Consider the following 12,803-nt stretch of genomic DNA (forward strand, 5'->3'; position numbering starts at 1 on the left):
TTCTGCATGCTTAGCTCAAATCCTCTCATTCCGCATATGTGCTCCCAACACAACCCCCCCCCCCCCCCAAAAAAATTCCTCCTTCCTAGCATAAATCCTCTACCCCTCAAATTTCCCCTTCGAGCACAAATTACCCTCCTCCAATCCCCTAACACAAATCCCCCCTCCTCAAATTTCCCCTCCTAGCACAAATGCCCCCCCAATCATCCCTACTAGCACAAAACCCTCCCCCCAAAAAATGTACCCTCCCAGCACAAATCCCTTCCCCCTTCCCACCATTTTACCTTTTCTAGCAGAGCCCCCCCCCCCCCCAAATCCCCAATCCTAGCACAAATCCCCCCCCCCAAATCAACACTCCTAGCACACCTCCCCAAATTTCCTCTCCTAGACCAATTCTTGCCTCCTGCTACCCCCCAAATTCCCCCCCCCCCAACACAAATCCCCTCCTTGTGGTGCCCCCCGGAGCTCACATGATACCACAGTGCCCAGGGCAGCTGCCCCTCCTGCCCCAGCCCTGTTCCATGCGTCTGGATTTGGCAGACAGGATCGGATAGCAGCAGGTATCAGAGGACATGTCACCGCTGACATCCGCCGCTCCATAGGAGTGAATGCAGAGTCCGATCAGGTCCACCTGAAAAACTGACAAGTGGACCTGATCTGTAAGCCGGTGTGAAAGGGGCCTTAAAGGAGAAGTCCTGGGTCACAGGTGTGCAATTCGTTTTTCATTCCTGTGACCCGTTTTCAGTATAGAGTGGTCTGTAGTCCACTCTCCGCTGACATCACTGCCATCAGTCGAGGCATCACATCATCCCAAATTCCGAAGTCTGGATCCGCCAGCTGCCTAGACTGATGGCAGTCATTATATATTATATGGTTTTGGTAGATCTGAAGACAAAAACCTGCAGAAAATCTAATAATGTGTATGGGGCTTTAGATCCACTAGTGGTTTAAAGTTGCCTATATACTAACAGATTCCTCCATGCACAGAAACAAGGGAGATGGAGGAATCCCCCACTGGGACATTGTCTTTATGACAGCACTGCCATCAGTCGAGGCATCACATCATCCCAAATTCCGAAGTCTGGATCCGCCAGCTGCCTAGACTGATGGCAGTCTCAGTGAGCCGCTGAAACGGCCGCTCCCCGCCCCTCCACAGCTCAGCGCTCCAATGAGCATGGAGGAGCAGAGCAGGAGAGATGCTGATTGACAGGCAGCAGCTCTCCACTCGGGGAGGTGAGAGAACCGAGCCATTGGTGGTGTTCGATCGCTCGGTTCTCAGTGCAGAGGCGACGGGGGACAGCTGCAGCATCAGTCTGATCCACCAAGGTAAGTATGATTAGCAAAAGAAATAAAAAAAACATACTTCTCTTTTAAGCAGATGCATGGGGGTGCCGTTAAAAAGCACCATGCAGTTTCAGTGCTGCTGTCATTTTTAAAAGGTGCAGGAACCCTTTCCATGCGTTTCCTGCAGGCACAGCAAGCAGGAAACCGCTACATGTAAAACTATTCTGGAGATAACCCTGGACAGCAGCCTTGTCAATCTGGAGAGCGGCAGTGTTAGACCACATACACACTATTAGATTTTCTGCAGATTTTTGTCTTCGGATTTACCAAAACCATGTAGTGAAGGACCTGCCTGATTGCATACAAATTGAAACTCTTAAAGTTTGATCTCATTATATGGTTTTGGTAAATCTGAAGACAAAAACCTGCAGAAAATCTAATAATGTGTATGGGGCTTTAGATCCACTAGCGGTTTAAAGTTGCCTGTATACTAACAGATTCCTCCATGCACAGAAAAAAGGGAGATGGAGGAATCCCCCACTGGGACATTGTATTTATGACAGCAAGACCTGCCGCTCTCAGAATACACCAATCAGCAGCTGCAAGAAAACGAAATGCAAAAAATGCACCAGACAAACGTTTTCCAGCATGTTCCTCGACAGAAGACAATCAATCCTTGCTGAACCGACCGCATTTCCATCAGTGGTTGGCCAGCTTTAGATGGAATAGACTGACAAATTAAGCCCCGGTTCACACTGCCGCGACCTGCCATGCGACTTCAAAGTCGCATAACAAGTCACGCCCCATTAACGGCAATGGAACCGTTCTAACCGGTGTGATTAATGTCGCTCTGACCTAAAAAAAGGTTCCTGCACTACTTGTGGTGTGACTTCAACACGACTTGCATGAACTTCTGTTAAAGACGTCATATGCAAACCACCATGAAGTCGTGCATGGAAAGTGGCGGCAGTGTGAACAAGGGCTAAAAGTCAACTCCAAATAACACTTTTGAAGCAGTTATAGGAAAAGTTTTTTGTTTTTTTCTCCTTATAGGATAAAGGTTTACATAAATGAAAAGAAGCTGACCATTGTAAGCACCCTTGTTAGCGGGAAATGGTTTGTCTTAACCCTCTAATTGCCACTCTTGCTGTATAGCTTGGTCTGTTAAAGGACGTTGAAAATAACAGACTGACTGGTAAGACCACCAGGTGAAAATAATGGGGAAAAAAAGCCTAAAAAGAGAAAAAGAATGCAGCCATCACCATTGGTAAGCTGCAATAGAATATATTTTTGCTTTTGGGTTTAGTACCCCCTTTAAATGTCCAGTTATCATCACTGATTTGTTATATGATCTGTAGTTTACTGCAACTCTTTTCTGCCGTGTTTGTATTACAAGATGTTCTGTTTATATCATTACTGCATTATAGTGGCTCCCCCTATAACTGCTTATCAGTGGTTTTCTAAGTAGAGAATCGTTATTACAAAAACATTGTATTCTGATAAAAGTGGTTAATACTGAAGCCTGGTACACAATAGTAGGTTTTTTTTGATCAACCCAGCAGGACTCAGGACAGCTCAGGAGGAGCCGCTGTACTAACAATCTGATGTTAGAAAGCCCTTGTACTAACAATCTGATGTTAGTAAGCCCCCCGTACTAACAATCCGATGTTAGTAAGCCCTTGTACTAACAATCTGATGTTAGTAAGCCCCTGTATTAACAATCTGATGTTAGTAAGCCCCTGTATTAACAATCCAATGTTAGTAAGCGTCTGTACTAACAATCCAATGCTAGTAAGCCCCTGAACTAACAATCCAATGTTAGTAAGCCCCTGTACTAACAATCTAATGTTAGTAAGCCCCGGTACTAACAATCCAATGTTGGTAAGCCCCTGTACTAACAATCCAATGTTAGTAAGCCCCTGTACTAACAATCCAGTCTTAGTAAGCTCCTGTACTAACAATCTGATGTTCGTAAGCCCCTGTACTAACAATCCAATGTTAGTACAGTGATCTCTCTTGCTGTGATATTGTGTTCTGACAGGGGGTCGGCCCCACACCACAGCATTCTGGTCAGCGCTCTGTTACTGGCTGAGAGTGCTGAGTGGGAGTCGGTCGGCAGACCTTTTTCTGGTCATGCCCCTTCGGCAGAAGCCGGCTGAAAGTCTGGCTTCTGTCAGACCGACTCCAGTACGCGGGCAAAACGTCAGCCAGTTTCTATTGAACCGGCCAATGCCATCAAACATTTGGCCCATGTGTACTAGGCTTAAAGCTGGCCATACATGGATTGAAATTTGGCTGGGTCAGCAGGAGTTCAATGAATGGGCAGGCTGGTTGTACAGGAGTTGGTCTACCGATTGACTTCTGTACAACCACCCTGTCGGGTTTTCCCCGATCAATTAGTGGTGCCAGCTATGGCCGGCAGTGCTGATCAGTGTATCCTCAGTGCAGGGAAGTCTCCCTGTTGTCAGAATACAGCAACTCAGCAGGAGGATTCCCCCATCCACATCGAGTGTGTGCATGGGAGAATCCGGTCATTCATTTCAACCCACTGGCTGAACGAGGAATAATGTGTGGGCTGCTTAACAGAGCAAAGTATTCAGTATGTGAGTTCATTTATTAGAATACACAATGGCTACAGATCTTTTATGTTTCAAAATGTAGACCACAGCAAACTAGAACACTCCCTGTGTCCATTTCTTCTTTTCTTTTCTAGGAAGAATGAAACTATGAGAATAAAAGGTGTCTGTTCTAAGCAACCGCATTTTTATTCTTTTTGTCCCAACCCATTGATATCCCTGTGCTGGAGAGCTTGTATGTACATATACATAGTGTGTGTTTATAAAAATAAAAAATATTATTATATATATAGTGTGTGTGTTTTGCTTTTCTTTTTTCTTTTTTGTATAAGCTTAAATGAAGGAAAAAAAATCTATTAAAAAAAATTATTTATATATATATATATATATATATTGCTGCGTTAACTGTTGACGCTATATAAATTCTGTATAATAATAATAATATTAATATATATATATATATTACACACACATATTTGCACACCACATACAATTATCACAATACAATATAAGGTCTTTTAACTACATTCCTTCCACTCTATTACAAGGGTCTCATCCTATTCATACCAGCAGTTTTAACAGCTGTATAACATAACTACTTACACTGTAGGTGGCTTATTCCTGTTTCCAGCTTATCACCTAACCTCAGAACCTACAACAGTCCTGTGTACAAACAGACCTATCCTGAGTTTATGGTTAATAAACGACTTCCTCTAGCACTTGAATGCATGAAAACGAGATTTGTTTATCCGACTTATGTATGGTGTCGTATGTGTACACCCCCCCCCCCCCTAATTGACAGTGCTCATCTTCATCTCATACCCACCCCATGAGTCCTCTATATAAAAAAGGTCCTTCAAGTCTTACCTATCCTGAGTTTGTGGTTAATAAACGACTTCCTCTAGAACTTGATTGCATGAAATCGAGATTTGTTTATCTGACTTATGTATGGTGTCGTATGTGTACATCTTTTTTTTTTCCCCCCTAATTGACAGTACTCACCTTCATCTCATACCCCATGAGTCCTCTATATAAAAAGGTCCTTCAAGTCTTACCTTTTCGGAGTTTATAGTTAATAAACAACGTCCTCTAGCACTTGATTGCATGAAAACGAGAGTTTTTTTTATCCGACTTATGTATGGTGTTGTATGTGTACACCCCTCCCCCCCCCTAATTGATAGTGCTCACCCTCATCTCATACCCCATGAGTCCTGTATATAAACAGACCCTCCAAGTCTTACCTTTCCTGAGTTTACAGTTTATAAACGACTTCCTCTAGCATGAGAACGAGATTTGTTTATCCGATGTATGTATGGTGTCATATGTGTACATCTCTCCCCCCCCCCCCCCAATTGACAGTCCTCACCTTCATCTCATACCCCATGGGTCCTGTATATAAACAGGCCCTTCACGTCTTACCTTTTCGTAGCATACGGTGATTAAATGACATGTCCTCTAGCACTTGTTTGCGTAAACACAAGATTTGTGCGTCTGATTTAGGTACAGTGTCATACGTGTACATGTTTTTTTTTAATTTCCCCCATTGACAGTGCTCACCTTAATCTCATACACTTTGAGTTTCCGACGCAATGTTGCATTCTCTCTCTCTAGGGAACTTAGACGCTCTTTGATGTCACCATAGGCAGTTATCAAGGCAAAATGTGAAGCTGAACACATATCCCCCGACTGGTCAGTGTTGGGACTATCCACCCAGTCTTCCTCTTCTTCTTCCTCTTGCGCCAGGGTCTCCTGCGCAATGATGCTAATGTCATCCCCAAACACCGAGTCCATGGCCAGGTGCAGTGGGAGGAGCAAGGTGGCGTGGTTCCCGCTGCACACAGTGTCCTGGGAGGACGGCAGCGTTCCTCCGGACGTGTCCAACAACCAAGGGATGTCCACTGTAGTGAGAAGTTGGAGAGAGCGCTGTCCAGAAGTCTGAAGGCCAGTAGATAGGATGGTTCACAAGAACTTCTGTGCATGCACCTGAGGGTGAAACATATCCTAGGAAGCTGGCGCAGAGCTGCCAGACAGCTAGGGGGGGTTAATTCCTTTGTGGTGCCTTACTGCACATGTAAGAGGGGGCCTCTTCCAGCCTGGAGAAGAGATGATGAGAGATGCACAGGGGGTGATGAGACATGGACAGGGGATGAGAATGATGCTGGGGACATTTCATCCACTGCACACTCTGCAGGCTCACCAATGTAGAGGAAGCTGTGCCGCTTAGTCTTGTTGGTCCATCTGATTTGTTATGGTAAGGTCTGGCTGGTATTGTCCTGCTGTATCACCATGCTCCCTCCTCCTCTTCCCAGAGACCTCCTCTTCTCCTCTCCATTCAGTCTGCATACCCCGTGACACAATGACATCAGTTCCTCTGAATCACCAACTCAGGGATTCTTCAAGACAAGCCTCCTAGAGATGCTGGATCCCAGCAGGATGAATGCAAGTGATGCTGAGCTCCAAGGATGCACAGCATTAAGAAAGCACACTTTAGTCGCTTGTGTCGCAGAGAAAACGCAGCCAGCAAATGACATGCATGCAATTTACAAAAATCTCACTATCTATCTATATATATATGTTCTGTGTATACCGGTATATGAATCACTCAGTGTAGGAGGTGGTATCAAAAGGGTGGCGCTGCCTACCTCCTGCTTCTGGTCTACACAAATTAACACTTTCTAGCACACTGATACACAAAGCTGACACTTCTGAAGGGTTTTGCTGAAGTTCAATAAAAGATTCGCAAAAAAAAAAAAAAACGTACTGGTGGCCGCGCACATTTTATATTTTTATCCATTCGATTTGCGATTCGATCAAAGCGATCAATTCCACAAGTGATTAAATAGCCATAACTTCCCTTAAGATCGCTTTAGGCTCCGTTTCGATCGGATTTGGTCAAACTGAGTCGATCAGAAAGCATAGAATATTATGTTATGGTCATATCTCTTAGATTAGATTGTAAGCTCTAATGAGCAGGGCTCTCTGATTCCTACTGTATTAACCGCTTCAGCCCCGGAAGATTTTACCCCCCTTCCCGACCAGAGCACTTTTTACAATTCGGCACTGCGCCGCTTTAACTGAGAATTGCGCAGTCGTGCGACGCTGTACCCAAACGAAGAGAGCGCGACTACTCACAAAGCTTTGAAAAACGATCGATCAGCGATGTTCGATCGCTCGGTTCTCGGTGCAGAGGTGCCGGGGGGCAGATGCAGCATCGGACCCATGCTGCATCCACCTAGGTAAGTATGAATCTAAAGGGAAAAAAAAACATACTTCTCTTTTAAGGCTTAAAAAGTATGTGGTTTTTTTTTGGTTTTTTTTTTTGCTTTAAAAAAAAAAAAAAAAAGATAAAAAATTAGAGACTGACTGGATAGGTTAACTTTAACTGACAATTGTGCGGTCGTGCGACGCTGTACCCAAACTAAATTTGCGCCTTTTTTTCCCCCACAAATAGAGCTTTCTTTTTGTAGTATATGATCATCTCTGCGGTTTTATTTTTTGCGCTATAAACAAAAAAAATGACAATTTTGAAAAAAAACTATATATTTTTTACTTTTTTGCTATAATAAATATCCCCCCAAATTAAAAAAAAAAAAAAAAAATTCAGTTTAGGCCGATATGTATTTTACATATTTTTGGTAAAAAAAAATTGCAATAAGCGTGTATTGATTGGTTTGCGCAAAAGTTATAGCGACTACAAACCATGGGAAAGATTTATGGCATTTATATTATTATTTTTTTTTTTTTTACTAGTAATAGCGGTGATCTGCGATTTTTAGCGGTACTGCGACATTGCGGCGGACAGATCGGACACTTTTGACACATTTTTGGGACCATTGGCATTTATAGTGATCAGTGCTATAAAAATGCACTGATTACTGTGTAAATGTCACTGGTAGGGAAGCGGTTAACACTAGAGGGCGATCAAGAGGGTAAATGTGTTCCCTAGATTTGTTCTAACTGTGAGGGGATAAGACTGACTAGGGGAGAGACACATCGTTGTTCCTACTTATTAGAAACAAACAATATGTTTCCTCTCCCCTGACAGAATGGGGATTTATGTGTTTACACACACAAATCCCCGTGCTGGCTCTCGTGCCCGCGATGCACTGATGACGTCGGCACAAGCGTGTATGGTACGGTTTAGGAGATATTTACAGTACCTCCAGGTAAGTCTTATTATGGCTCACCTGTAGGTACAAGTGGTGTAACAGAGTTTACAACCACTTTAACTGCTTCAATACTTAATACAAATGGGCACAGACTGGCATCACTGATGGGCACAGATTGGCATCCCAGATGGGCACAGATTTGCATCACAGATGGGGCACAGACTTGCATCACTGGGCACAGATTGGCATCACAGACTGGCATCACTGATTATCTGTGCAGATCTCCCCTGTGGGGAGACATCACTGATTGGACGCAGCTGATCACATGGGTAAAGAGCCACGTCATTGGCTCTTTACTGAGATCGGAGTCGCGCCGTGTATCAGTCACACAGTGCGCCCACGATTTGCCCCCGGCGGACGTGCAAGCATAGTGAGACTGGGGCGACGTTTTATGACATCATCCCAGAACAATGGAGCATCCTGCCCGCCATAATTTGTCTATACGGGCGGCGGGAGGTAGTTACAGCGAACCTTCAGTGATTTTTTCATCTTTCCATCTATTAAATCTTCTGCTCTTGTTGTTTTAACTTTGGATAGTAAAACATTTTTTTTCTGTCAGTAAATACCTAATACAGCCCACTTCTTCTTTCTTGTCTGGTCATTAGCCTAGGCTTATGATATCATACACAGCTCTCACTCTCATGAGTTTGCCAGGAAGGGAGGGGGATGAGTCATAAAAGGGCCAATGAGGGCTGCGGAGCTGGAGGTGTGTCTCCGTGTGTCTGTGTAAATCCAGGAAGTGAACAGGCAGCAGCTTCAGCTGCCCACAGTTAAAATGGCTGCAGCCAGACTCAGTGGAGAGAGATTTGTGCAGCATATTTGGCAAGTACAGAATTGCAGTATATATAAAATTATATGCAAAGTGGTTAGAAGGAAGCTTCAGAATGGCCAAGATGTTTTTATTACAAATTATGTGAGCAGATTGCAGTTCCTCTTTAAAGTGTATTGTAATTGTACTGTTTGCCCCCATGTTGTAAAGCGCTGCGTAAACTGTTAGCGCCATATAAATCCTGTATAAAAATAATAATAATAATATCTTAACTATCGATCTAAATCTACTTCCCAGTGTATGGCATATCTATTAAATTGATGTTGACTATAGAACAATTATTACTATGAGAAGAGATTAATTGTAAAATAAATAGATCATAGGTGTGCGCAGCCTATTGCATTCAGGTGTGCACCCCAAAGCTCAAACACACGTCTTTCTCTGCAGCCTCAGCTGCACTGGACAGTAAATGAATGGGAAGCTCTCTGTGCTGAGCTTCTTCCTGTTCATTCACAAACTGAAGCATAGTAAACACCATTTAGTATGTTTCAGTTATTAATGAACACAATAAGCGAGTGTGTTCATTTAGAAAAGGAAGGCACTGGTAAATATATATTTACTACCCCTTTTCCCCACTCTCCATCCTGAAACATCCGTAGCTGGGGGGAGAGGGGGGAAGCCAGCAGCACTTCGGGGTGGGAGGGCTGCGCACACCTATGAAATAGATCTGTGTTAGAGTGTGTATGGCCATCATAACTCTTTAAAGCCAGACTCTGGGAAACTTCCCTTAGACTTGTTTCGATCGGACTCAATCAAAACTGAGTATATTGGGCAGCACAGATTTTCATCAGTTGGCAGCACTGAGGTACTTTGTTCATGAATGCAACTGGATTTCAATCGATTGGATTATGAGAATGTATAGTAGAAATAGATGCGTTAGATCATTTACAATCGTAAGTTATGATTGTATGTTAACTATCAGATCGAAATCCACTTCCCTGTGTATGGCATAATAATCAAATGGGTTGTCGATTATAGATTGATTATTTCTATTGGAGGAGATTGGAAAAGAAATCGATCTTTATCTAAGTGTGTGTGGCCACCGTAATGCCACTGCAGCAAGAAGAAGGGGCTGATAAGAGGTATTACTATCGGAGGTCTGTTCCAGCATACAGCATTGTGGCTGAGAAGGCACAGCGCCCCCTAGAGGGGAGAGCTCTCTGGTAGGTGCAAACACATAAGAAGACACGGAGTGGAGCACTGCCACCATTAAGTTATTTCTGTCAAGTCATGGAGAGGAATAAGTCACCGATCACCTGATTTGTTTCTGAAGCAGGGGCTGCCCGTCCATTAAGGGCACACGGGCGCGGCCCCCTCTCTCCAGCCACTCCCTCTATGTAGAATGGATAGATTCATGCATTGCATGAATCTATCCATGGCCAATGGCCCCAAAACCCCATTTTTCGGCGTCCAGCCCCTTTTCGGACACCGGGCGCCTGAATTACAGCGGCGGGGGTGTATTTTTGAAGCACATGATTAAAGCCATAGGCTCTAATAGGCTTCAAAATAGGGTGGACTGCGAGCACAGAGCATTGCGTTCGGAGCCCACCCAGATGTGTTAGAAAAGCAATGATTATTTGCTTTTCTAACACTAAACCGCCTCTCCGCCAATCGGGTAGCGCGGGTCTGATACCCGTCACCTGATTGGCTGAAAGGACAGGCGTTGCTATTGGAAGCCTAGCAGATAGCAAGAAGAGATACACTGAGAGCACAGCTCGCCACTGTCTGACCCGCCACCAAGATGGGGTAAGTGCCTGTCAGACAGCGGGGGGGGGGGGGGCAAAGTGGCTGCATTTGTTGGGGCACAATGGCGGCATTTGATGAGCACAGTGGCGACATTTGATGGGGCACAATAGTGGCATTTGATGATAGCTTATTATTTAGGAAAAGGCATATTTTGGAGATGTTGTGAAGGTTGAGGTGGTAAGATTTGGACTGTGGTTGGACATGGGGCTGAAAGGATAGATCAGAGTTCAGGATTACACCTAGAACCTTGTCATGTGGTGATGGGCTTATACTAGTGCTATTGATCTTGACACAGAAATCAGGGGAAGTGGCACGTGGGGGAGGAAAAATCAGGAGTTCAGTTTTGGATAGACTGAGTTTGCGGAAGTGGTGTGACATTCAGGCTGATATGTCTGTTAGTAAATTAGTGATATGTGAGGAGACAGAGGGGGGGTAGAGAGATACATTTAGATGTCATCAGCATAGAGATGGTATTGGAAGCCATGGGAAGCTGACCCAGGGAGGAGGTGTAGATGGGGAATAAGAGAGGGCCACAAACAGAACCTTGGGGGACCCCGATGGAGAAAGGAAGAGGAGTGGAGGAAGTAAAATTGTAAGTGACACTGAAGGTTCGGTGGGATAAATAGGATGAGAGCCAGCGAAGAGTACATTCACGGAGACCAAAGGCGTGGAGTTTTTAGAGGAGAAGGGGGTGAACCACTGTGTCAAAGGCAGAAAAGAGGAGTAGGAGTACAGAATAGTGCCCATTGGATTTAGCTGTTAGCAGATCATTTGTGGGTTTTAGGAGAGCAGTTTCCGTGGAGTGTTGAGGGCGGAATCCAGACTGAAGGGGATCTAGAAGGTTATTCTCGGCGAGGTGATCGCTCAGTGCATTGTAGACCAGACTTTCAAGGAGTTTGGATAAAAAGGGGACCAAGGTGATGTAGCTCTTAATGACTGGAAAGCACTTATGTTTTATGAGTAAATTGTGCTCCAAAAGAGCAAAGAGAAAAAGAGGGATAAAAAGCTACGATAGAGATCCTTCTAAAAGCAGTACAATATTCAATTGTATGTATATGGGAAGTATGGCAAAAAGTGTAGACTCATGTTTATAAGATTGATGGATCACCATCCTGGACATTTAAACTACATTGCACTGTTTTGCACATTCTTGTAATAAGCAATTGAAGTATATACAGATTATATATAAGTGGTCAGTATATTTGTACAGATTTTAATATGCTTGCACAGACAGTTTTGCTACTTTTTGCACAAATTTATATGACATTTGCATACATGCGAGAAGTTTTATTCAGGATTGTTTTTTTTTTCTTTTTTTATAAAGAGCTGTTTTTAATGATATATACGTTTTTTTCTGTATCACAATTTGCTACTACAACAGCTTCTAGTGATGTCGGTATTTTATTTTAGCATGAATAAATATATGTCTTCAATAATGTCTCATGACACTATAATTAATACCATAATAAGGATGCAATAAAACTTACTTTTTTACCTATATACAACATATTTTTAAGCCACTACAAATTAACAGGTTCCAAAAGTTGTGCTGTATGGAGACCATGTGAATATATAGACTTGGATTGCTAATCACTGATTAGCTAAATAAAGCCATAGAACATTTCCATTAGAGTTTTTATACTTCTCACCACTAGAGGTCACTAATTGATTTAGAATTGTACACTGATATAAACTACTGAGTTGATTGAAGCTACAAGTAGTATAGCATTTCTATTCTATTTATTTTGTGTATCTACCGCCATAAGAGCCACTGGTTAGATTCATTCCTCTATTCCTAGCCTTGAAATCCTTAAGAAGTTCAGCCCCTTGGACACATTAGGTTGAGTGTACAAAGCATGAAATATCACAGAAATCACTGAAAGTAATTCTTAGTACCCAATAGCAATATTATATCAAAGAAACAGGCACCAAACCCGTTAGTAAAGGCAAATTGAATATATTGTCATCTGATATAGTTGGTAATGAAGTAAGCATAGAAATTAATTAATAAAGGTAATAAGACAATTTAGCATACAGGGTGATTAGTAATAAGGATCATTAGGCATAAGATGACACTTGGTATACAGATCAACATAAACAGTAGCAAGGTCACCTACAGTACAGCAGTGAGCAGTAATAAAGTTTGACTTACTGAACACAGGAACAGGGCCGGATTAAGAACATCATGGGCCTGGTGCT

At 43.2% G+C, this 12,803-nt stretch overlaps 1 protein-coding gene across 1 annotated transcript in view; it reads right to left on the reverse strand.

Annotated features, from left to right (window-relative positions):
- The window catches only part of TBKBP1 (TBK1 binding protein 1), a 254,032-nt gene extending 247,796 nt beyond the window's left edge, over positions 1–6,236 (reverse strand). Inside the window, exon 1 of the mRNA XM_073608092.1 lies at positions 5,418–6,236. Coding sequence (XP_073464193.1) covers positions 5,418–5,651 — 234 coding nt within the window. The 5' untranslated portion in view covers positions 5,652–6,236. The remainder of the gene's footprint in view (positions 1–5,417) is intronic.
- Between the last annotated feature and the right edge of the window lie 6,567 nt (positions 6,237–12,803).

Source organism: Aquarana catesbeiana, linkage group LG12 (assembly GCF_042186555.1).
Source record: "Aquarana catesbeiana isolate 2022-GZ linkage group LG12, ASM4218655v1, whole genome shotgun sequence".
Classification (NCBI taxonomy): domain Eukaryota; kingdom Metazoa; phylum Chordata; class Amphibia; order Anura; family Ranidae; genus Aquarana; species Aquarana catesbeiana.